Source organism: Lates calcarifer, unplaced genomic scaffold (assembly GCF_001640805.2).
Source record: "Lates calcarifer isolate ASB-BC8 unplaced genomic scaffold, TLL_Latcal_v3 _unitig_875_quiver_1027, whole genome shotgun sequence".
Taxonomy (NCBI): Eukaryota; Metazoa; Chordata; class Actinopteri; family Centropomidae; genus Lates; species Lates calcarifer.
This window is the reverse complement of record NW_026118060.1, coordinates 1-26,653: the sequence shown is the minus strand read 5'-3', so window position 1 is coordinate 26,653 and position 26,653 is coordinate 1. Positions and strand designations below refer to the sequence as shown.

At 36.6% G+C, this 26,653-nt stretch overlaps 2 protein-coding genes across 2 annotated transcripts; one reads left to right on the top strand and one right to left on the bottom strand.

The window, feature by feature from the left end:
* Positions 1-1,251: 1,251 nt before the first annotated feature.
* On the bottom strand, positions 1,252-24,689 carry LOC108880182 (protein artemis). Its single transcript, XM_018671591.2, has 30 exons — positions 24,535-24,689; positions 24,340-24,391; positions 23,378-23,462; positions 23,163-23,222; positions 23,022-23,077; positions 21,986-22,087; positions 20,997-21,069; positions 20,707-20,847; positions 20,188-20,289; positions 19,610-19,746; positions 19,404-19,458; positions 18,969-19,057; positions 18,606-18,703; positions 17,882-17,968; positions 15,617-17,192; positions 14,398-14,520; positions 13,265-13,345; positions 12,169-12,193; positions 11,957-11,992; positions 11,762-11,838; positions 10,743-10,813; positions 8,008-9,512; positions 7,585-7,662; positions 7,404-7,437; positions 5,170-5,259; positions 3,901-3,969; positions 3,210-3,278; positions 2,597-2,665; positions 1,787-1,855; positions 1,252-1,294 (listed from the first exon to the last, which is right to left on the bottom strand). Exons 1-15 carry the CDS (start codon positions 24,641-24,643, stop codon positions 16,426-16,428), a joined length of 2,013 nt encoding a protein of 670 aa, XP_018527107.1. The 5' UTR covers positions 24,644-24,689; the 3' UTR covers positions 1,252-1,294; positions 1,787-1,855; positions 2,597-2,665; positions 3,210-3,278; positions 3,901-3,969; positions 5,170-5,259; positions 7,404-7,437; positions 7,585-7,662; positions 8,008-9,512; positions 10,743-10,813; positions 11,762-11,838; positions 11,957-11,992; positions 12,169-12,193; positions 13,265-13,345; positions 14,398-14,520; positions 15,617-16,425.
* Positions 24,690-25,053: 364 nt separating this feature from the next.
* On the top strand, positions 25,054-26,458 carry LOC108880183 (meiosis expressed gene 1 protein homolog). Its single transcript, XM_018671597.1, is given in 4 exon segments — positions 25,054-25,137; positions 25,872-26,087; positions 26,200-26,260; positions 26,263-26,458. Coding segments are annotated over 3 exon segments (273 nt in total). The 5' UTR covers positions 25,054-25,137; positions 25,872-25,940; the 3' UTR covers positions 26,328-26,458.
* Positions 26,459-26,653: the final 195 nt, after the last annotated feature.

Below are 26,653 nucleotides of genomic sequence, written 5' to 3'. Positions count from 1 at the left end.
GTATTTAATGGTACCAAACTAAAAGTATAAATAGTACTTAATTAAAAGTAGTTACTAATAGTAGCAAGTAATTAGTATTTAAGTAGTAATAGTATTTAATGGTACCATCCTAAAAGTATAAATAGTACTTAATTAAAAGTAGTTACTAATAGTAGCAAGTAATTAGTATTTAAGTAGTAATAGTATTTAATGGTACCACCCTAAAAGTATAAATAGTACTTAATTACAACTAATTGTAGTTACTAATGGTGCTTAATATAGTAATTAATAGTGGTGACAGTACTAATTAATTGTAGCAGTAGTACTAATAAACATGTTGTTGTCTCTGCAGGAGGAGGAGGAGGAGATGAAGATGAAGATGATGTCATCAGGCGTGAAGAGGTGGAGCTGATGAAAGAAAACAACAGAGTGATGAAGCTGTTGATTAAAGACACTGACAGAAAAACCTCCAGCCTGTTGATGGAAACACAACAAACACTTTGTTCAACTGGAGACACTTTTCGTCGACACTCACGTTTCAGCCTCCCCCTGCTACATGTTTGACCACTAGGAGGCGCTGTGTTTTATTCTCTGGTTGTTGTTGTTCACACCTGAGGATGTTTCCAAACACCAACATGTTTCTAATTAACTGTTTATGATACAGCTAATAAAACAGTTGTATCATAAACAGTTAATTAGAAACATGTTGGTGTTTGGAAACGTCCTCAGGTGTGAACAACAACAACCAGAGAATAAAACACAGCGCCTCCTAGTGGTCAAACCTCTGTCATTATCTCTGCTGCACTTTGTTTAATAATTTTGTCTGGAATAAAATAAATTTATAGCAACATTATCTAGTATCACTAGTTCTATTTATTCTGTCCTATTAATACATTACTTTACTAATTACTGTTTTTACTCACCAATTATATGCTATATTTAGTCACTAATTATATTATCTAACAATACTAAATATCTCTAGTAATTAATTGAAATTAATAAACATGGTTGAGAAACTTTTACCAATTGTTTATCTAAATTACATCATTGTTACTGGAGAGAATTTACAAAAATCAGATTAAATTCTACACAAGATAAACTATTAATTATTAAGATTTGTAGGTTCACTGTTTAAATTTGTGATGTTTTCAATAGTAGTTGTTTGTTGCAGACCAGAGGTTTAAAGAGTCAAAGTGCAGCTGAGATAACGACAGAGTCAGACTGAAAAGAAGAAACTAACACTGACCTTGTGGAAATCTTCATGTCTGTCTCTTCTCTCTGTCACTCCAACTGTTTCCTGCTTCAACTCTGAGTCCTGTGGAGAAAAACCACAGCAAACATCACACACTTTTACACCTTCACAATAAAAGCACAGAGGGATTCTGGGTATTGAAGTTCAAACTGTCAGTGTTCTCAACTTGAAGCTATTTAACAATAAACCAAATGTAGATTAAATCTGTAACTGTGTCATAAATTCTACACAAAACTCTTGTGTACTTTTTACAGCAATATTCATTAATTATATTTTTTTACAATCACTCACAGTTTTCAAAACATAAGATGGCTACTTTGAAGAATCTAAAATATAAAACAGATTTTGTTTTTTTGCTTTTTTTTGTTTACTACATAATTCCATATGTGTTCCTTCATAGTTTTGAAGTCTTCAATATTAATCTACAAAGAGAAACTATTGAATGAGAAGGTGTGTCTGAACTTTTGACTAGCACACCACTTTTTGCAGTGGTAAACATTAATTATTTTCCCTCTTAATTTTTTTTTAGAATAACATACATACACATACACTGACCTTGTGGAAATCTTCATGTCTGTCTCTTCTCTCTGTCACTCCAACTGTTTCCTGCTTCAACTCTGAGTCCTGTGGAGAAAAACCACAGCAAACATTACACACTTTTACACCTTCACAATAAAAGCACAGAGGGATTCTGGGTGTTGAAGTTCAAACTGTCAGTGTTCTCAACTTGAAGCTATTAAATTTACCAACAAACCTGTAACTGGAAGCATTTTGAGATTTTACATTAAATAATATTTAACAATAAACCAAATGTAGATTAAATCTGTAACTGTGTCATAAATTCTACACAAAACTCTTGTGTACTTTTTACGATATTCATTTTTTGTTTTCATAATATAAGGTGGCTTTTTTGAAGAATCTAAAATATAAAACAGATTTTTTTGTTTTCTACATAATTTCATGTGTTCCTTCATAGTTTTGAAGTCTTCAATATTAATCTACAAAGAGAAACTATTGAATGAGAAGGTGTGTCCGAACCTTTGACTAGTACTTTATAACGATAACTTTTTACACTCACACATTTACCTTACTTTTTACAGCAGCAAGCAGTGATAGCTTTTTATGCTTACTCATGCATTTGTGATATTTTTTCAGTGCATTCATTGATAATTTTTAAAAAACATCAGACCCTTTGAAGCCTTCACAATATTAGCACACAGGGTTTCTGGGTACTGACGTTCAAAATGTCTTGACAGTTTTTTTTTACAGTGATTTACACTAGCACACCACTTTTTGCAGTGGTAAACATTAATTATTTTCCCTCTTAATTTTTTTTTAGCATAACATACATACACATACACTGACCTTGTGGAAATCTTCATGTCTGTCTCTTCTCTCTGTCACTCCAACTGTTTCCTGCTTCAATTCTGAGTCCTGTGGAGAAAAACCATGCAAACATTACACACTTTTACACCTTCACAATAAAAGCACAGAGGGATTCTGGGTATTGAAGTTCAAACTGTCAGTGTTCTCAACTTGAAGCTATTTACCAACAAACCTGTAACTGGAAGCATTTTGAGATTTTACATTAAATAATATTTAACAATAAACCAAATGTAGATTAAATCTGTAACTGTGTCATAAATTCTACACAAAACTCTTGTGTACTTTTTACAGCAATATTCATTAATTATATTTTTTTACAATCACTCACAGTTTTCAAAACATAAGATGGCTACTTTGAAGAATCTAAAATATAAAACAGATTTTGTTTTTTTTTTGTTTTTTTGTTTACTACATAATTCCATATGTGTTCCTTCATAGTTTTGAAGTCTTCAATATTAATCTACAAAGAGAAACTATTGAATGCGAAGGTGTGTCTGAACTTTTGACTAGCACACCACTTTTTGCAGTGGTAAACATTAATTATTTTCCCTCTTAATTTTTTTTAGAATAACATACATACACATACACTGACCTTGTGGAAATCTTCATGTCTGTCTCTTCTCTCTGTCACTCCAACTGTTTCCTGCTTCAACTCTGAGTCCTGTGCAGAAAAACCATGCAAACATTACACACTTTTACACCTTCACAATAAAAGCACAGAGGGATTCTGGGTATTGAAGTTCAAACTGTCAGTGTTCTCAACTTGAAGCTATTTACCAACAAACCTGTAACTGGAAGCATTTTGAGATTTTACATTAAATAATATTTAACAATAAACCAAATGTAGATTAAATCTGTAACTGTGTCATAAATTCTACACAAAACTCTTGTGTACTTTTTACGATATTCATTTTTTGTTTTCATAATATAAGGTGGCTTTTTTGAAGAATCTAAAATATAAAACAGATTTTTTTGTTTTCTACATAATTTCATGTGTTCCTTCATAGTTTTGAAGTCTTCAATATTAATCTACAAAGAGAAACTATTGAATGAGAAGGTGTGTCCGAACCTTTGACTAGTACTTTATAACGATAACTTTTTACACTCACACATTTACCTTACTTTTTACAGCAGCAAGCAGTGATAGCTTTTTATGCTTACTCATGCATTTGTGATATTTTTTCAGTGCATTCATTGATAATTTTTAGCACACCACTTTTTGCAGTGGTAAACATTAATTATTTTCCCTCTTAATTTTTTTAGAATAACATACATACACTGACCTTGTGGAAATCTTCATGTCTGTCTCTTCTCTCTGTCACTCCAACTGTTTCCTGCTTCAACTCTGAGTCCTGTGGAGAAAAACCACAGCAAACATCACACACTTTTACACCTTCACAATAAAAGCACAGAGGGATTCTGGGTAACAAAGTTCAAACTGAGTTCACAGTGAATAATGCCCCCTAAAGGTCAAACATCTGTCACTGTCTTTGAAACAAAATCATTAAAGTTTTGAGTTACATGTTTAATCTTTCTTTTAAACATACTTGACTTTTACATAATGAATAATTCAATTCCTGTATTTTCACAATAACTGCATCATTGAGAAAATTTATTACATGATTTTTACTAGGGATGCACCGATACCAGCATCGAGTATCTGTCCGATACCCTGTTCCTGTGCTTGTATGTGTGGAGGTCTTTCAAAGTGGATGATGGCGACAAAAGTAAAACAGACTGCAAATTATGCTCTGCAAAGTTCTCAAGAGGAGGGATGAAAGCGAGTACTTTCAACACAAGCAATCTGATAAAACATCTAAAAAAACGACACAACGCCAAGTTCAAAGAGGGTGAGGATCAGTCACAGCAATTTCTTACAGCCAGAGAATGAAACAATATCTGATGAAAATAAAACACGTTTTCAAGTAAATGTATGAAGTGTAATGGCATACAGGCAGTACTGTACTCATATTGGTACTCGGTATCAGCAAGTACTCAAATGTAAGTACTTGTAATTGGATTGAAAAAATGTGGATGTGGATGTCGATGCATCCCTAATTTTTACTGGAGGTATTTGAGATGTTTTATTAACTTGACTTGAATAATGTGGCAAATGGAGATTAAATCCATAGTTGTGTCACGAATCCTGAACAGGACTCTCAACACATTGTGTTTTTAGGTCTAAATTCAATCAAAGCTGCTGCAAAGTCTCCTGTGTGGAAATAATCCCCAAATTATCAGTAAAAAAAACAGCTTATATGTTGGATGAGGCACAGCTGATTTAGTCAAACACAGGAAGATCCAGTTTCCAGTTGTTGACTGCTTCAGTTCTTGTAAATAAAACACTGAAACCTTTGTTAATTTATTTTATCTAATCAATAAACAGCTGATTCATTCATGTTTGTCGTGTTTTTCATTTACAGAATAAACTCAATCTATGAGCTGAGGTCAGCTCGTCTCCTTTCAACTTCCTGTCCAACACTTCTGGAAGTTTCTCTTCACATCATCACATAACAAACATCTCGTTACAGTTCAGAAACACTCAGCTGTACCTGGAGGTGAAGTAGGAGTAAACATGGCTCCTGTCAGGTGTCTCCAGCTCTCAGGCTCAGATTAACCTCGTCTGTCTTTACAGGGTGGAACTAAAATTCAGAGAACAAACAACATGTAAATAACAACGTGTAAACAACAGACTGAAGAGGATCATTAGATTTAAATCACTGTTCTTATAAAACAACAGGTGTTTTTTACCTGACATGTCAGAGGTGTAGCTGAATCTTCCTGTCAGCTGATTTATGTGGACATGGTTGTTCTACCTGTTCCCACAGAAATCAGCTGAAACAGAAACTTCAGCTACATTTCTGCTGAAGACTGAGGCTCAGCAGGTGAAACATGTCAGCAAAAAAACACCTGTTGTCTTTATATAAGAGGTCAGTGAAGTAAACAAGTCTGCAGGTCAATATCTCTCCACAGTTTAAAAGTTTTCTGTCTTTACATTAATATGAAATTAGGACTTCACCATTATGATCATATAATGAGTTTCAAGGTGCATAAATCAATTATCTATCGCATTAAGACTTAATTAAGCTGAGAGAGAATAGCAATTAAAACAAACATTTTAAAGGGCTATTTTTTTTACTTTCAAACCTAAAATTAAACCTTTCAAAATTTTAATCCTAATGTAAACAATTCTTACAGAAATCTCAGCTCATACAATGAAGAGGGACACAGTCGAAATCTAATTTTCAAACATGTACTTAACACAAAACTGAGCTCAGTCAAGTAGCAATTCATTTCAAATAAATGACTGATCACTAATATCCACAACAAGGGATCAACAGCCAGATTACTGCTAAATCTTCACTCACACAAAATGACCAGGAACGGGCACAAGACTGCAAAGACTCAACAAAAATGACCATGAAGAGACAAAAAGCTCATCATAAACAGGTGTAAAGCAACTAGGGAGCGAAGCAAAATGATGCAAATTTGACACAAAACAACCACAAACCTGACATACTGCCACAAAGAGACGAGAAAAATCGATGCAAAATGACCACACAGAGGAACATAACGATCACAACAAGATGTTGACCTGCCACAATGGAACAAGAAACGGCCACAAACACACACGATAACTACCATAAAGCGATAAACAACTGATGCAAAACAACCAGGAAGACACAAACTGCCACACGAAAAGATTACAAGAGTCACCGCAAAGATACACAAGGCAGAAAATCATCTTGTAATCATCCGTCCATGTTAGAGGCCACATCTCATGTCAGAGTTTAGTTGAGAAACAGCTGTTTTAGTCACAGAAACACAAACACACTCTTGCATTAAGAGAGAAGGCTAATGCTAACGCTAACGGTCGCTGCTAATCAAGTAGCTCGTTATCTTACCTTCGCCGCAGGTGTGCTAAACGGCCAGACTCAGTTGTCTTCGACAACAGCTCCAAAGCTTGTTTTAGCATCCAGACTTCTTCAGGTATTTCGTTCTCTCACTGCTAACAACCCAAAGCGCCGAATTGACGACTCAAACGATGGTTTTACTCCCTGTTTTCACTCGTTTTTCCGACATTGTCTGCCTGCCGTTCTCTTCCCTTCGTCAAGGCCAATGACGTCAGACGCACCCACACGAGACACACGTTTCGGGAGACAAACGCTGATTGGTCGGTTGAATATGCCCCTCCCATTTCGTCTCTGATTGGTGGAATCAGCGGAAGTTTTTCACTCAATCTGAAGATATATTCCTACTAACTCCTACTAATCTAGAAGGGATGCAGGGGATATTTTTTCATTTTGTTAAACAATATATAAAATCTTTCTTATGATACACTTTTTTTCTCAGTGTGTTTTCATAGTATTTCTGCTACAGTTGGTGAAGCATGTAATTATAAAGGAGGCAGAATCACTCATTCTTAATTGTCACAGTTTTAAATTAAAAGTTCAGGATTTAAATTTCAGATTGTATTTATTTTGACTGGATAGTGAAGTTGCTATCTGCAGTTCCACCCATTGATTACTGTGATAGTGAAGAAAAACTAAAATCTGAATGACAATCACAATTCCGAGATGGACTTAAAATTTACACAGGATCTTTGCCTGGTCCAGAAGGATGAGGAACACAGTTTAGATTTTATCCCCCACCTCTCCTGTTAATCCCCTCCAAACTGAGCTTTAATCTCTCCAGTAAAGATGAGGTGGAAATACTTGTTCATCATTCTGTACTCATCTGACAAAAGAGATTCAGTGAGACTTACCCTCTCTGATGATATCCTTACCTCTGATGTCCATCACAAATAAACTTCCATAAATCTGCACAGAAATCAAACGACAATAGACAAGTCAGAACACTGCAAACAGGAACTGCTAATAGTTAATACAGCATGACTTTTAAATCTGCAAAACTGTAAATAAATATAGACTTTAAAATGTGGCTCAAAAGAGAATAGCAGTACTTACCTGTAGTTTATGTCACGACAGCACATCTGATGAGTTTTTACAAGTCTTTCTCTCCTGACGACTGGGCTCATCATTATTCTGTGATAGTTTAAAAATTAGTTAATCAAATCTAATTTTGTCCTGTTGGGGCAATTAGTTTAACCTGTTTGCCAACAAATACAAAATTTCTTGAAACAAATAAGTCAATTATTATTTATTTAAAGACACTAGAAACAGGAGAGAGGCCTCTACAAAAACATTTACAGGCACTATGAATCCATCTGAGAGAGCACAGAGCAAATAATTCATACAGTTTACACTGAGTTTAAATCACTTATTTTATAACATCTGTCCATTTTTATTCAAAGCAAATTTGACTTTGTCTTGTTCCTGGTGTGACAACACCACCAAATTATGCTTCTAAATTAAACAAATCTGACTTACTGGCAGCAAACTCTCTGCTCAGTTACATGAACAGTATGTGGCTTTCATGTCTTTTCACGGTTTAGAGGCTCTGAGAAGACAATGTGCTGACGTCATTTCACCGCAGGAGCCACTTTACTGTTTGTACCCTGGAGGGCCAAGACAGGAGTCAGAGTTTCATCTCCAAACAAACCAAACGTGAGGTCTGCTAAAAAAAATAAATGGTATTATCTCATTTTTATGACTTTTATACTGTAAATCTCTAAATATTAATAAATCTTATTCTGCATTGACCTATAATTAATACCAAACTGTGTCGCCCTCTGTTGGAAATATCATTTTAATTAACAGCTAATTTATAGGAAATTATGAGGAAAGTTTCAAGGAAATTATCTGGAAAATACAGAGGCTATTCATTTAAGTGTTGGATACACAGATGATACTTTGAAGGAGACATTTAATGTTGGTTTTGGTCTTTTCATGGGATTTGTTGACAATAAGAAAAATATTACATATCAGACTTGTTATATCATGTTTACCATATTCTTTATCTGATATCCATGTTTTCCTTAGTACCACTCACTAGGGCTGCAACCTAGAATTATCAGTTAATTATTTTATTACTTATTACTATATTTATTGCTTATGATTTTTATTACTTATCACTTGGCCTGTCACTGTAACAAACACACCAAACTCTCTTCATAATTCTTGATATTTTCAAAGTTTCCTGGCTGGATATCAGAGATGAACGCTGGTTTTTAATGACTTCAGAGTCTTTTTAACTGATCTACAGTTCAGCATTACTCTTGAACTTGCTGGACCTGATTACAGCAGTTTAAGCTGCTGACTGTCACTCAGTTAGAGGGAGATCATACCTACTCACCACAGTTACACAGAGCAGGAGCAGGTGTTCAGGGAGCAGAGTGGGAATGACAGAGGCTCCATTCTCCCTGTTACAAGTCAGTGAACCATCACAGTGATTCTGCAGCTGAGATTTTGAGATTAAATAGTTGTATTATGTTGGTTTAACTAGAGAATGTTCAGCATTTTTGCTTGAAAAATGGCTAAAATTATCACTAATCAAAATAGTTGGTGATTATTTTATTGTCTAAGTCAATTCTCTCAGAGATTCACTGTAATATACAGGACGCCAACAAGGCAGAATGAAAAGCTCCCAATGGAGTCCTCTGTGTTTGGAATAAAAACCTTCATCCACGATCTAAACAGCAAACCTGTCCATGTTTCTTTGAGTCCAGGTCGACATCCGCTTCCATAAAAGCATGAAAGTCTAGAACCAGTTTGTCAGGGTCACTACAACAGGCTCCACAGTCACGTAATTCCTTACAGACCACGCCGAGAGAGAAGATTAGCTCCACTGAGTCTTGCCGCTGTTTCCCTTTTGAGACTTGGTGGGCTCCTGATAATACCACTGAGAACCTGAAGGAGGACACCAGGAGAGCCTCATCTTCTTCTTCTTCTCCCTCGACAAACTCTTTCTTGCTGCATCTTTCTTCTGCAGCTTCCTTCAGTTCACAGACAAAAACAACAAATAAACTTCACTTCCACAAGGAGAATTTGATGATGGACACAGTGAAGAAAATAATCACTGCACTGGGTCATTTATTAAGTAAATACTATACAATTAATGGTAATGAATTACAAGATTATCTTACTTTTACAATTAGTTTTTAAAACATCCTGATTCAACTTAAGTGATTGAATTATTTAATATCCATGTAACTAGTTGAGAAATATTCATGTCAAACAGCTGTGGAGCTTTTATCTTAAAGGACCATACGAGTGTTTTTTTCTTGTGTTTGTCGATTCATTTCATCTTACCATACTTCCTCTTTACTACAACAGAACATTTTAGATTTCTGAATGTTTTTCTAGACCTTCCAGGCAGCCACTGGTGCGAGTATTGTGCAAAAACTAAACTTGCTTACAATCAATGATTTTTACTTGATGAAAACCTGAATTTTGTCTGTAAATACTTGGGTAGATTTCAGTTCGATCTGCCCATTTTTATCCTATGTAGAAAAAATGGATGCCACTAATATTGAAGTTTGGTATTACTGACCCCATACTGTCTATAGTTTACTTATTTATTTTGTATGTTTTTCTTGCTACTCATTTATTATTATTTATTTAATCAGTTTTGTTTTTATCATTTATTGTATTTTCTTAATTAGATCAATTTTTTGCATCTAACCTACAGTTTTTTCCACATTAAATTTATTTATATCTACATGTAATTTGTTTACGAAATCACTTTAGTTTGATAATAAATGATATATATGTATAGGGTTTATCCAACTGTATTATTGTGATTTATTGCATTTTGTATGACTTCAAATTCCAATAAATTTATTTTTATCCACTAATCGATTAATTAATTATATGCGGTAAACTACTGTATATCTTGCTGGTAAACTTCCCTCCAGGGGTCAATAAAATCTTTAGTATTTGCTGATAAAGTGTAGTAGCGTAGAAGTATTACGTAGCATAAAATGGAAATACTCAAGTATAAGCACCTCAAAATTGTACTTAAGTACAGCACTTTAGTTACTTTCCACCAATGATTATACTGATATTACATATCGGTATACAACATGTAAAAGCAGTGGTATGGTCCTTTAACTGCTGACACAACATCATAGCTCTCATTACTGAAAAGGAAAAGAGAAGCAGGAGGAGGTCGTCAAACACATATACACACACACACACACACACACACAACAGCGTGCACAGACCTGGCTCTTCATTAAAAATTATAGTCCGTTCCCCCACAGTGGCTTCCTGAGGGACGAGTCTTTGTCAACCTCTGAGGACAACACTTTCATTAATACACAACACACACAAAAGCACACGACATGTAGCAAATTAAATACACATGTAGCACCAATAAAATATGAAATACATGTACGATATTGATACATGCACAAACTAGAGTCACAAAGATGAAACACTAACAAACACTCTGTGAAGTGATCAGTGTTTTCTTTCTCCCATGCCCTCATGGCCCCAGAGATTCAACAGGAAACTGAGGCTGTGTATGTGTGTGTGTGTGTGTGTGTATGCATGTGTAGGACATTGGGAACTGGATATGAAGTATTATTCTCTTGTGTATGCATGCTGCCTCTTACGCACTGACAGCTGACTTAATCTGATATTGTGAAACGTTTCATGAGCAGAAGTGGTAACTGAGGGAACAAAACAATAATCCCAAACGTCCACTAAGGTGCTTGTTGTTTCCACTGACATCAGCTCAGATTGTTTATATAAATGTCTGACAACATTATGGATAGGATTTCTACAGCAATAGACATTTTTGTGTGAAGTGTAAAATCATTTTTGTTTAACCAGAAACATCACTATATGTCACTACCAGACTCCATTGACCAAATCAGTAATTTCACTGAGCAGAACACAGGAGCTGCTGGAATACCACTGCCTCCATTGTTATTATGTGACTCTCAGTGGTGGAAGAAGTATTCAGATCAGCTACTTAAGTAAAAGTACCACACAATAACGCAAACTAACTAACAGATGAAGGCAGTGGTATTCCAGCAGCTCCTGTGTTCTGCTCTGTAAAATTACTGTTTTTGTCAGTGGAGTCTAGTAACAATGTAACAGCTGTTTGTGCCAAATCTTACAAGTGTCACTAACTCTAATAACAGACAGAAACTTGAACTATGTTAAAACTTTTGAAGATACTGTGACAGTAATTTTTTAATTTGTTTAAATGTGTAAATAGAAATGTGTGTGTTACCTCTTAGTGATCCTATCTGTACTTGAGGAATGCTGCTCAGGTCTGTTGGTAAACCCACATACACACCTCCATAGTTCCTGATCACGCACAAAAACACACATATATAAATAATATACATTATATTTAAATAAACATTGGGTGTAATACATAAACAGATAGGACATATTTGCTCTGAAAATGAAATGAATGACTCACTTCCGTTTCTCGTCTTCAGGCAAAGACTCATTTGATCTGTTGAGACACCCACCCAAACAAACACACACAGACATTAAAACCCACACCCTGTGCTGAAGTCACCTGATCTAATTTACAGGTAACATCAGAGAAAGGTCAGACAACATTGACATGTTTTAACATTAAAATGTGTTGGTCTTTTGTGTGTGTCTGTGTAAATGAAATGTACTTACACCTTTGATGAAGACTCAGCACGACCTGAGGTCAGACACAGACAAACAAGATCAGTCGTGAGTTAAATCATTAAATCCTTTTTCCATTAATTTGATTCAGTGTTTCCACAGTTTAAACTAATCTGTGACATTTTCACATGAAGATTTTTTTTTCTATCATCTGCCTTTAACAGCTGTAACACCACAGACTGATTTCACCTATAGCAACAAGAAGAAGAGAAGAGTAAAAAACGCATTAGGAACAAATACTAATCTAAGATCTATTACAGCATGGTAACTAAGAACAAACAAAACCTCTAGGTGGTACAAAAGAAAAGGTCAGGTGGTCACTGACTAATCTGCATCATCTTGTAAATAGTGCATTATATGTGTTCCATAAGAAGATTAGTGTACCAAAATAAAAACCACATAATTGCTGCATCACCTATAATTTCCTTGATAAAGATACTTTTTACATTTTGTAAACAACGGACCTTTAAATTCATTAATAAAACCAGAGGAGGATTTGAGAGACATTTTCCATTCCTGAGTAGGGTCTGCAGGCTTCTATCCAACCTCCAACAAAAAGGGTAATGTCACTGCTTTATCCTTCTCAAAAACCATGAATTTAAAACCATGTTAAACTTACAATAACATGGATATGTAAGGTATGCACCAGCAGATTAGACCCTTGTCTTCTCAGTCTTTGTGATTATTTCCAGATAGAATAATAACCCAGGTGCAATAAACAACAAAATTTACAACCTCAACTTATTCTTTCCTTGTTTTCAAAGCTGTGTCAAAGTCCAACAGTGTCCTTAATCCCTGAAAACTCAACGTCCACACTGATCACGAGAGTCTAACAATCACAAACAGGCTGATTACCTCCAAAAAGTCCAAAACAGAAAGGAGAGTATGTATAAAAACATCACATGTACATCAGAAAAGCACTCACTTTTCATCTCCCCAGCTGAAAAACATCACAGATTGGTCCTTTAATGATATTACAGGACAGATAAAGTTACTAAAATAACTTAAACAAGCCTAAAGAGGCAAAGAGAAGATCTGTTACAAAATGTTATATTATCTGCTCATGTTCTATGTCATACACTCTCACCTCCAGTGCTGCTGCTGGTGTTGTTGTTGGTGGTGGCTGGTGAGGAATTTCCACATCCCATCTCTCATCTGACTCCAAAACCTTGGGAGGCAAAGGAAAGAAAAAAGGAGAGAAGAAAGAAATAAAGAAGGAAACAGGACGAAGAGAGACAGAGAGGAAGAGGATAAAAATGTCTCTGTTCACTCTGTGTCTATGTGCTGTACCTCTCAGCATGGAGAGAGGATTAACATGACGCCAAGGAAAGGGAGGAGGAGGGGGAAAGAGGAGGGGAGGGAAGGAGGAGAGAGAGAAGGAGAGTATGCTCACCCCCGCTGTTGAGGGAGCAGTGTGTGTGTGTTTTTCAGTGTGAGTCTCATGGTTTGAAATCCCCGCACAGTTTGAAGGAAGTAGATCAAAGTCTGCTTGAATCGATTTAATTGGTGCATTTCTGCCCCAAACACAGCTGATCTGGGAGAGGAGAAACCAAACTTCCCCCAAACATGCACAGATTTATTTTAGCCTGTTGTCTGGACAGTGGTGGTGGAGGTAATCAAAGTTTTTACTCAAGTAGCAGTAGCAGTATCACTAGTTACTGGAGTTACTGCCTTGCAGTTGTACTCCTCTGCCTTCTACGACATACTTACAAATATGTCAGTAAATAGCCCACATTTTTAAGCTTTTCTGTTGCTAACGGTTGCTAACAAGTGACTAAACGCCACACACAAAACCTGATCTACTCATCAGTCCACCTTTACAGCTTCATTGTGTTTCTACTCACTCTTTCAAACTACCTCTAACTTTCTAAGAAGGAAGGCTTTTGTAGAAGAGGGCAGAAGCGTTTTTGCAGATCATTATAATGCCACAGTAAAGCTGACCTTTGACCTCCATCACTTCATCTTTTTGTCTTATTAGACATTTATGTGGAATTTTGTCATGATAAATTCCTATTTGTAGTCTTATGAAATCACAGTGACCTTTGACCTCTGAACCAACAAAATCTTATCAAAATTATTAAAATTTATTAAAATTAGTAGAAATTCCCACAGGAGAATGTTTGCTTGCCTCCTCATGTTTTCAAATTGTTTTCATTTAGTCATTAAACAAAGTGAAATTTTGACCTGATGGTGGCAGTGGAGGAAAAGTGAAGGGCTCACCAAAGTTGCTAAAGTTCATCTTCTGGGGATCATGAATGTCTGTAGAGAATTTTCTGACAATCCGTCAAGGAGTGGTTGAAATATTTCAGCCTGGACTTGGACTGACAACGTCGCCAACATTTCCTGCGATAAGATCAATTCAAATTAAATTTATGGATTTTGTTAAAGCCCCTGGTGGAGCCTGATGAAACAGTCATAACAGCGCCCCTTCAGGACAAATAACATTATTTAAAAATTTAATTAAATCATGAAAATGCCAAAAAATGACCAGATTCTGGTCTGTGATCGGTTGACAGTAACAGTCCCTACAGTAAAGGATGGAGGACCAGCAGCAGCAGAACTGAAAACACTCTGTTCTTCCACTAGTACTTTTTTTTTTATTATTCACCGGTCTCCTTCCTCTCTGCTCCTTTTGTGCCTCAACTTAAAATGACTCAATGCTGCCCACACACACACACACATAACCCACGCATGGATACAGACACATGCACTCATGCACTCAACTTCAATTACAGGGTGAAGAAAAGTGACTTTCTGAATATAATTGACTGTTCTCGTCGTTTCCAGCAGGAAGTGAAAATGACTTCTGGAGACATGCTGAGGTTTTTTCCGTCAAACAGTGTTTCAATGTCCTGAGCCTCCACAGAACTGAGTGTAACATACTGTTACTTTGTTTGTTCACTAGCTTCAATTATACAGAATCACAACAAACTACAAATCTCTGCACAAAGTAAACTTGGCCGTAAACATGCACAGGTCCTGTAATTCCTCTAATTCCTGATTTTTTTTTTTCTCATAAACGAGTGACTCGATTTTAAATCTTAAATTTCCCACTTCTATCTCAGTAATTCAGAGTTTTTTTGTTTTTGTTGTTCTGTTTGGGGCCTACAGTGACCTTACTTTGTCATCTTATACATGTATTAGAGTAGAAATTATTATTCAATTAGTTGACTGAGAAAATTAATCAACAACCTTTGGGATAACTAATAGCTTCAATCTTTTTTTGAAGCTAAAATTTTCCATAAAAGTGAGCTTTGGTTGCTCTTCTTTGTCTTTTGTGATTGTAAACTGGGAATCACTGATTTTTGAACTGTTGGTTAAAACAAGACACTTGAGGACGTTAATTATAACAAACATTTTCCACTATTTTCTGACATTTTATAGACACAACGATTAATTAATAATCACCAGATCCATAATAGAAACAATTGTTACTTACCTCCCTATGCTGATATGGATGAGCATTTGCAAAATATTCTTTATGGCCCCTGTCTAAAGCACAGAAATGTGTTAGTATTTTAGCATTTAGAGAGGTTTTCATCAAACTTGAGTAGGAACTAAATTTTTTTTTCAGCAAAATGTAATTAAGTGGTGAAAGGTGATTAACCACTTGAGCAAATGATCAAAATAACTTTTTAGCAAATCCGCTAATCAATTCAGCATTGCAGGTCTAAAGTATAAAGTTAAACTAACTGTTGATTTAACCTTTTAATAATTAAAAAAAAAAAAAAAAAACACGGTCTTCAGATGAAAATAAATATTTAATTTGGACAAAAAGCTAATCTGCTTGACATCAGTTGATCCAGTTCACAATGAAAGAAAAGCAGAACAAACCACAAACGACAAAACGGAAACGTCAGCTGTGATGTGCACAGGTGCATTAATCCATATAGGGCAGGAATCAACGTAAAGTGCATGGGAATGAATAGTGAGTGTGTGGAGGGGGAGGTGTTTTACAACTGAGGTCTGTGTGGTTTGGAGGTTAGACTGAAGCTAGAGAGGAATGTTGGCACTTGTAAGATGCTATAGAAGCTCATTATGTGTTTATTAAATAGTGTATATATATACACACACACACACACACAAATATGTATATATGTATATGTATATGTATATGTATATTTATGAGGTAATGACTCAGTGACCCATTTGCATTGGTAGAACATTAACTCTTACCATTTATCCACAGTGTGGCATCTACTATGGATGAATGATGGCACTGTGGCTCACCTAAAACTTCACCTCAAATCATGCAAAGCCCTGACTTCCCTTTCTGATGACCACTTCCTCTCCTGATGCCAACTTCCTGTACAGTTGTGACAGTTCATCAGGTCGTGGCACCTTCGACTCCGGTGTGCAGGCGATGTCGAAGTCCGACGATGCCTGAGACGCCTGAGACGTCGACAGCTCCTCCAGCTCTGACGGGAGAATCAGATCATCACTCTCCGTCTTGGTGTTGGTTGACACGTCTCCTTGTTCCCGCCCCCCTTGCTCTGGTTGGAGGATCAAGGTGTCAGGCAAGCACGAGTCCATGTTCTGGGAGGAATGATTCGACAGAGAGGCAGACAGGGACAGGCTGAAGTTGTCGTTATGTTCATGAGTTTCTTCTTCTTGATCGCTGAACAGCTCAGGTGTCTGTGAGCCAGTCATCCTGGAGGGGGAGGTGGTGGTGTTGGAGCAGCAGGATTGTGATTGGCTGTTCTGGCTGTCACTCAACATTTCTCCGTTAAAGAAGTCCTCCCATTTCGGAGCGTTAGAGGTCTCTTTACGTTCTTCCTCCATCTTCTTTTCGTCTGGTTCTTTACTCCTCTCTCCTTCTTTTATCACCTTCTTTGTCGGTTTTGTGTCTCCTTTTCTGTCATGCTCCTCTCCCTCCTCATCGTCATCATCTTCCTCTTCACCATTGGACTCAGTGCAGTCAACATAGTTGTGTGTAGCAGACTGTGTGTCTGTGACTGTCAGAGGTAAAGACTCCTCCACAGACACCGGAGGTGCTGTTCTCTCAGGACTTTTCTCTAAAATCAACAAATTAAGAAAATCAGCACAAACCAGGGTCACTGTCTTTTAGTTTCATTTTTGGTATCTACCCCCTCCTGAGAGAAACATCGGGGTCTTTAGAGTTTCTAAGGGGGTGAGTATACTCTGTCATAACACATGTCAGATGGAGTGACAGCTTTAGAAGCCCCCCACTCATCATGATTATCCAAGAAAAGCAAAATTAAGGTAACTGGACTAGATTGTGGGGGGGGGGGGGGGGCTTCTTCAGTTCTCAAACCTCTTGTATGAGAGGGGAAACATCTTCACAAATCTACAACCAAGTCCAGTTGCCCACAAATTTTCTTGAATAACTATTTTGGTCATGAATGTAACACTATGAGTGTCCCCCTATAGAGACTTGTCTGAAAATATGCACTATTATCCCTATTTTTAAACAATAACATATCTTGTGCACACGGAGCAGAAATCTTTGCAGGTACTGTTCTGTGCGCTTGTGTCACGTTCATATTTTTTATATGTGCAGGTGTTGAGACTAAATGCCTCTCTTAAAACAGCTGCCTGTTGCTGAAAATGAGAACACTGAGAATGAACCACAGCAGTAGAGTTGTGGGAACTACAAATTCAGGTGATAATTATCTGTGAATTGATGACTACGAGTGATACATTCTACAAATATCGATTATAACAGCTTTAAGTATTTATGTACCTTTTTTTACTTCATGGTTCAGCCCCATCTTCTTCCTGACTGGTGCTACGTCCAACCCATCAAATAGCTCATCATCACTCCCTGAATCTGAACACAGACAATTAAAAACACAAACACAAAACACAAACATTTAAATATCATCATATAATCTTCCAGTTATTTTTGTGATTTGGAAAATGCCCAATATAATTTCCCAGGAAGATGACATCTGCAAATGTCTTGTTTAGTACAAGTTGCCAATTTATTTTCTGTAAAGCAATTAATCAATAAGTTCCAGCTTTAGTTATATACCTAAAATAAATATATTGACAAGAGTTTGTGGTTTGCTCCTTGACAAAACTGATCAGATGAAAAGTCAAATACCTAGTCAGTCATTGCTCACGATTCAATTTTTACCACCTCTTCATCTGAGTTTTAGTCATATGTTTTTGTTTTTAAATGACAAGGATTGAGGTTTAGAACACAAAATACAACAGCTACAATATATGTCATCTTCAGTCTAATTTCAATCAGTCTTGAAAGCCTCATGGATGCAGTTACACAGCTCTTAATCTGCCCAAGATGTGTAAAGTGATGAGGTGTAAGAAAACAAAGCATACCGTCTATTTGTAACATACCATATGGTGACCTGTAAACAAGCATCACAGCTACAGAAAAAGTTACACATGTTGTGGGGAACACCTGTCACGGTTATCTGTGTGTGTGTTTGTGTGTTTTGTGTCACCTTGTGTAGGTCGCTGCACCCTGTTGCGCTTGAGGACTCCCAGAGGTTTGTAAATAAACGCTGCCTGATCAGACTGGTTCCGGCACATCAGCTTCAACCTGATCAAATACAAAATCAAATGTTTTAGGTTTGATTAGCAGGTAATAAAGAAACTGAATTCCTTCCAACAAAACATAATCTTGTGTCTTGTTATGATTGCGCCTGACGTCCACACTACCTCTGAGTTTTCATCACCTGGACGCAGATTGTTTTCATTTTAATAACGTTTAAGTGCGGACGTAGCCTTAGAGAACAAACATTTATATAACAGACAAATTTGTCCAGTAGAATAAATTATTTGATATAAATAAATATTTCACTCACATCTGTGTAACCTCCGTCAGTGTCCGACCAAGAGGAATAACACTGGGGTAGATGTTGACTGGTCGAAGGTACGACAGAAAGTCTTTAAGCTGCAAATTAAAAAGAAAATTATGAGCATCACTTCATATGTGAGAGAACAACACAAAAAACCTAATGAAACTTTTTAAAGTAAAAAAATAATGAAGAAGGAACACATGTACAATATTACATTGACAACAGGGCTATGAGTCAGCCACTGTTCACATTAGTGATTAAGTTCATTCACAGTGAAATAAAAGTAGCTTTGTAAAGAGCTGTTCAGAGGAAAACTCTTAGTGCCATTAAAGAGGACTCCTGGTGCCAAAGTAGTGGATGACCTTTGAGAATATTAAAACTCATGAGTCAACAAAATAATGAACTGTCCTCTCAGAGCAACATAAATACATTAAAAAATACCTCAGAGTAGGAAGAGTGGAAGCTGAAACAGGCTCTGAAGGAACTGGCTCCTGTTCTAAAAATACAGAGTATTAAATGTGATTTAGAATGAATTCCTCCAACATTATTGTTAACCTGTCACGTTATCCAACTGAACATGGCAAGAGTCATGTTCAGTTGGATAACATGACATTTCTACAAACTGACACATTTGAATCTGCTCTCACTTTATTATAACGTTGGTTTTCTTGGTCCTCTCTCCAAACCACATGGTGGATGGTTTGATGCTGATGATACGAAGAGGAGTCCCATCAGGCGCCGTACAACCACACGGCAGCCGGTTACCTTGGAAAAACTCCTCATCCTACACACACACACACACAAAATATCTTTAACAGACAAAGTCAGGCTGGCAGTTTTCCCATGTTTCCAGTCTTTATGCTAAGCTACACTAACAGACTTCTCTGCTATAGCTTCACACTTAACACACAGACATGAGAGTGGCATCAATCTTTTCATCTACTGTATCTTGCAGCAAGAAAGTGAAGTACTCCTTTAATAAACAAAGACACTGTTGCACTTTCAGGAAGATGAATTTTTTCTTTCAAAATCCATGTACAACTCTAATGTAAAGGTGCTATTTGTAAGTTTTCTTTGCAGCTGAACGTGGTTTCCTGCTGGGAGCAGCTGGTGGTGACGGTCGCTGCCAAGAGCTTCAGCTACTGTTACATTTACAATACAAGAGAGTTCTAGCTGGTTTGCAAGCTAACTTAAGTAGTGTATATATGTGTGTCTGGAGTGAGACCTTTGGGTGTCGACAGGCATGAATCTGCATCCTGCGATCAGTTGTCACGTAGCTCAGGATCTCTGGCATCTTCTTGAACATTGCCAGATGGTTGACGTGGATCTATGGGGATAAATAAAATTAAATAAAACTTCATTTGTGCTTTCATACTATATGGATTTGTACAGAAATGTACCTATTGCCCCATTCAGACTGGATTTATGTCTCTAGGGGAGGTGAGGTGATTTCAACGGCACCTGTCCATCACGTCCAGGGCAGCGTTGTTGTATTCTAAAAAGGCTTTTTTCCTGCAATGTCAACCACAGGTAGGTGCTGGAATTCTCCTCTGAATTCTGTTTTTTAGCCTATATTTGTTTACATTTTAGCAAACTGTCACCATTAAAAGTAACCAAATTAGCTATTAGCATCTCGTGTTTGCATTGTACCCATTAATGTCGATCATTATTACAGTGATACTGAAGAGAATTTAAAAGTGTGATGATTCTCAGGCAAGTTCTGCTGCCTCTTTTTCTATGTTACCCGAGTGTTGAACTCCTCTCCCAGGTTGGTAAACAAGTATTCGTATCCATACGCAGCTTTACAGTTGAGCCACACAACGTGATATGGACTCTGGCTGATCCAGTTTCCAATAAGCACCGAGATGCCGTTCAGGCAGACCTCCTACACACACAAACACAAAAAAATCATGTACGTACATGTTAGAATAGCATGCACAAAAACAGACACCATATTTGGAAATTACAAATGTGAAATTTACCATCCCCTGTCAGGAGTATACCCTTCCCACAGTAAGTACATCTAAAACTTACCCGAGTGGGTATTTGATAGAAGCGTGGGTCATAGAAAGTGGAGTCCAGATACACACTCTGAATATCTTTTACCCTGTGAAACAAGAAACACTGCTGTGAACTTTATTAACTATGAAGACACAACACATATAGATGACCTTGGACGTCTTATAGGTGTAAACAGAACACATCGTTCAGCAGTAAGAATTTCCAACTAGACAATTCACTTTTATTCATCCCAGCTGGTATTGGGCGAGAGGCAGGGTACATCCTGTATGGATCACAAGTCCATCACAGGGCCAACTACCATTCACACTCACATTCACACATTCACCAATCAACCTGCATGTCATGAAACATGAAAACAAACCAGGGCTTGAACCTGGAACCTTCTTGCTGTGAGGCAAAAGTGCTAACCACTGTACCGCCCATTACCACGATTATTGTCATTATTATTATAATTATCATTATTATTTTTGCAGTTATTATCATCATATTCCATTTCCCCTTATAAAACATCCCGTAACAAACAAACAAAACAAAACAACAACATAACATAATCTTCTCCACTTATTTTATGTAAACTGTTTTCAGGTTTTCTGTCACCATACCACTTCTTATTTGTCATGTTATCTCACTAACAAAATAAAATAAAAGAAAAGAAAAACAAGCCCTCCAAGTTTCCAAGTTTCTAGTTGTGTGTTTTTATGTTTAGATATGGTTTGCTCACAATGACATGTGTTTTTAGCATGGGGTGGATAATACATATATAGTATATAGTATATGGTACATATATAGTGAGTCATGAGGTTTAAAGTTCAACATAGACTTATTTAGGAGGATTTAAATACATTTATGTTCGTATGACAAGTTATTTTGTGTTGTCTTAAGATATATTAAGATAATCTTGAGTTTCTGGGGGAAAATCTAATTTTGTAATTTCTAAACCACTGTCTGTCAGACAGAGTTGTTGAGACAGGAAACTGTGAGGAAGTTCATCAGCAACCAACCTGTTGCCGGAGTGTAGATGTTCTATTCTGGACGCATCTCCAACAGCCAGCCTGAAGTCTCCTGTGTACAACACGTTCCCCTGAGAACCTTCAAACAGGAACCTAGACACACAAACACACAAACTATTTCATGCTTTGACCTTTTCATTAGACTTCTTATCACTTTACATTCATTATGTATGTGTAATACATACCTTCAAATTCAGTTTAAAATCAAATATTCAGACTGTAATGATCTGTATGAACTGAAATTTGAAGACTTTAAGGGCAACAGACTGTTTGAGGACATTCATCTTAAGGCCCAGCAGAGGGCACTCTTACAATTCACTCTCAACCTATTGCATGTCCCGTTGACCTCTCATTGAACTCCGCTAATAAATAACTAACATTACAGCCTCCACCAATCAGTCCAGTTACTGATCCTTCAAACTGACCTTTGTCCTTCTACTATCTTTGTCTTTTATTCACTTTATTATCATACATACTGTCCACAGCTGTCATTTACATATTTAATCAATATTTATGGAGTCCTGAATAATCTGACTCAGGATCAGCAGGTACTTAATGTTACAGGACTGGGATATGTGCCAAAAAACTTGACTGCAACATTCCTACACACTTCCAATGATGGTACACTGTCTTCAGGAAAAATGAAATGTAAACAAGCCTCATTGATTTCATTATACATGAATTTGCTGCAGGTGATTAATTGATTAATCATTTTTGTTTATAAAATGCCAGAAATGTTTTTAAAAATGCCTGCTAGGATTTCAGAGGAAAATCAGAAGGTATTCAGTTTACGATCATGTATAACAAAGAGAAGCATCAAAACTTCACATTTAAGAAGTTAGAAATGATAGATGTTTGACATTTGTGCTTAAAAAAATTGGTAAAATCAGAATAGCTGCAGATGAATTCTTTCTTGATCGAGTTAATTACTACAACTCTTAACTGAACAGTTACAAATGTCATGATCAATGCATGCTGCCTTGTGGCAAAATATAATCGAGGAGTGTTTAAAAATGCTTTAACTCACATAACAGAGCCGGGACAGTGACCTGCGGGAAGCAACGTCACCACAACGTCTTCTTTCTGTCACACAAACAACAGACAAGATGATTAAAAAACAAAAACTTACTGCACATACTGTGGTGATGATGAAATAATCGTTTTCTACCTCTCCTGATGCTTCGTCCACAAGCGAAATCTGAGTTGGGCTCTCCAGCTCCAACGGCACCTGAACAGATAATTTTAGAAGCAACATAAGTCCCAGTTTCACTACCCACAGTATCTAAAACCATAAGATATGATTTGTTTTATTTAAAGGCAAAAAACGACTCTAAGCCACACAGGATGTGAACTGTGTGGCTTGGGATAAAAGAGGGGACTTACAATGTATTCCTCCCAGAAAGCGTACTTTGGATTGCTCAGCAGAAGCTCTTTGGTCACGAAAGAGCAGTACAGCCTGACTGTACGACTGCAAACAAGAGAGAATACAGGACCAACATGTTCAGTTTTCTATTACACTGTAGTTTGTTGACAAAAAATGCTTGTATGTTAAATCATTGCTAATGCTGAACATGACGACTGCTTGCATGTCATCTGTGCTTATCTCATAGACTTGAGACAGACCTAGTACAAAGTAAATAACAGTGTTTTTTGTGCTAGCAAGATAGATTTATCTGTTCATTATAATGTTTCTCAAATGTATACAAACTTTTTAATAAGCATTATGAAGCATAATTTCTCTACTTCTGACAGATAGATAAAATTAAAAAAAAATCTAAATTACAAACACAAAAGTCAATATTTTGCTTTGCTAAATTCAAATTATGAAATAAAAAGTCAATATATGAACAAAATGTTTTTTGGACTAACTCATAATTTTTACTTTTTTATCATAGTTTTGTCTTGGTGTGTCAAATGTTTACTTATTATCTCATAATTTTGACTCATTAAAACAAAAGGTAAACTTTAAAGCTCATAATTTTTACATCTTTATCATAATGATTCCATATATATCAACATTTTGACTTTTAAAACAATCGTTTTGACACAATATATGTAGAAATTTTGACTTTTACGTGATAATTTTAATTTAGTCAAAATGTTCGTTTGACCTTTTATATCAAGTTTTGACTACATACCATGAGCTTTTTTCTTTCTTTTTTTTTTTTTTAATCATGACTAACTTTTCCTTTTTAGTTTTTCTTTACCAGCGGAAACTGGCTTCCATATCTATCATTATCATCTGTGATCTGAAAATGCGATGTAAATGTGTTAACATTAAAGTCAACTACAGTTCCTTTTAATTTTAAAGGGAATCATTTAAAACAAAAACAAAATCGTCCTACCTGAACTGAAGCTTTCTCTTTAACAGAGGTCCTTTCAGTCCTTTCATGTGATCTGTGGAGAGTGATAACAACGATATTTAAACTTGCTCTGTGACTGTCAAACACTGACAAAACAAAATGCAAACATTATTGATTTTAACTGGGCAGCCATTGCTCCTGCTGATGATGATGCTGCTAGCTAGCAGCCAGGCTCACCTTTGTGGCAGTGGGAGAGGAAATATGCCCGGGCATGTAGGTTCTCCCTGTCGAACCGGTCCAGAGAAAGGGTGGGATACTCCTTCATTCGGCCTGCAAATGAACTCATCTTTATGCCGAACCTTGTGGCGATATCTTCTAAAATTAATCATGAGCTGTTTTATAACGAGGAAAGAACCGTTGGCTAACATCACCGCCGGTGTTTGTTTGGTTTGTCCCGCCACCGAATTGAGCTTCTTCTTCTTCGTTTCTTTTTCCTGCAGTTCAAGCGCATTCAGCGGCGCTGCTGCCATCTTTGTCAGTACGTACGCTCGTATTCTTTAGCTTTTACTTAACTGCCAGTCTTAGATATAGGATAATATATTTCACTGTTAACATTAATTAAAAACAAAATAAAAATTCCTCAAACACCAGCACGATAATATCTTAACTCCTGCCTCGTGATATCCCAGTTTACAGACGTATCATTTTGGTAGCTCATTCTCCAACGCAGAAGAAGAAAGTTCATGGTAACCAGGCAACAAGGAAGCTATAGTTGACAACTGCTAACAGTAATCGCTAGCCAACTGCCGTCTAGAGAGTCCTTTGAGGCAATAAAATAATGTAAGTAAAACTCTCGCCGCTGTTTTCAGATATTAACGGGGAAACGAGTGCAATGTAATTAAATGTGACTCTTAGTTCTAATATGTTAACACAACTGACAAACAGAGGTTACTTTTCGTCTTTGAAGCACGACACACACGAAACCGGATTCAGTTTTGTCGCATTTAAGTATGCCTGTATATAGCTAAGTATAGAAAAAAACATCTTACGTTTATGTTTGCCAGTTTACAATTTTAAGTGTTCATATTTCATCTCGGCATAAATTTACCACATCAAACACCTTATTCTTACTGTAAAATGCCTCTCTTTATGAATACAAACCATGTCATCTGTCAAGCACACCACGAAACTCAATTCAGTAATGTCGCATTTAAAGTATCACTGCATACAGATAAATATAGAGACGTTTAAGACATTTCAGCTTGGAGTACATTTAACACATCCAACACCGCTTAGTATTGTAAAATATCACCTTTTGTAACTGCAAATTAGTTACATTAAACGTAATTTAAGTGCTCCCAGTGAATCATTTATATGCCGAATTTGCCAGAACACCTTCATGATATATTTAAGCTCTTATACATTATTCCAGACAGTAAACGACTTTAGTTTAGCTTTAAGAAAATCCAAAATAGAGCAACGTATATCCCCTGCAGGTTAAAATAAATTAACTGGTGAGTCTGTTACTGTAAAGCTGGAAAACCTAATTAAACACTCATGTCTTGCATTGTCAGTTTCCAGAGACCAGGCTATTGACATTTGGGACACAGCACTTCTGTGACATCTTGGCTGTCATCAACACCATGTCCTGTGCTATTGATAACAACTCCAAGCCAAAGTCCATGAGCAGAGCCAAAGGATGGACTACAGAGGTGGAAAACCTGTTCAGATTCCAACAGGCAGGCTACAGAGATGAACTGGAATACATACAAGTCAAACAAGGGGCTTTGGTAAATATTATTCATTGAATGTTTTTAGTTGTGTCATGCATGTTAAAATGACAGGCTGGTATTGGTGCGTGTTCATACACAACACTGGCAGAAATGTATTTCTCTGTCTCAGATTGACAAATGGCCAGAGACCGGCTTTGTGAAGAAGCTCCAGCGTCGAGACAACACATTTTATTATACAGCAGGAAAAGAGAATGTCTGGACCGCGACGTCCAAAAAGTGAAAGTCTACGCATATTAAGGTGTTCTGAACTCTCCCATCCTTTGAGGATGCCAGTTATTATTATGATACAGCCAATACATGTCAACAAACTTGGGCACAGATTATAACCCTTTTTGTTTTCAATAAATGAATTTTTAAACTGCATATAAGACTTGCTTGTAGAGGCTTCACATTGTGCTTCCTCTGGATGCTTTCTGCAGAGTGAACATAATTATTTCCGTTATAAAAGTCACTATCTGGACACTGTACATGTTTGTCCAAACCTGACTTACACTCACGTTCAGTTCAGCTTTTATTGTCATTTTTCATGACATAGATGCAGGGAAACGTTAGGAAATACCATT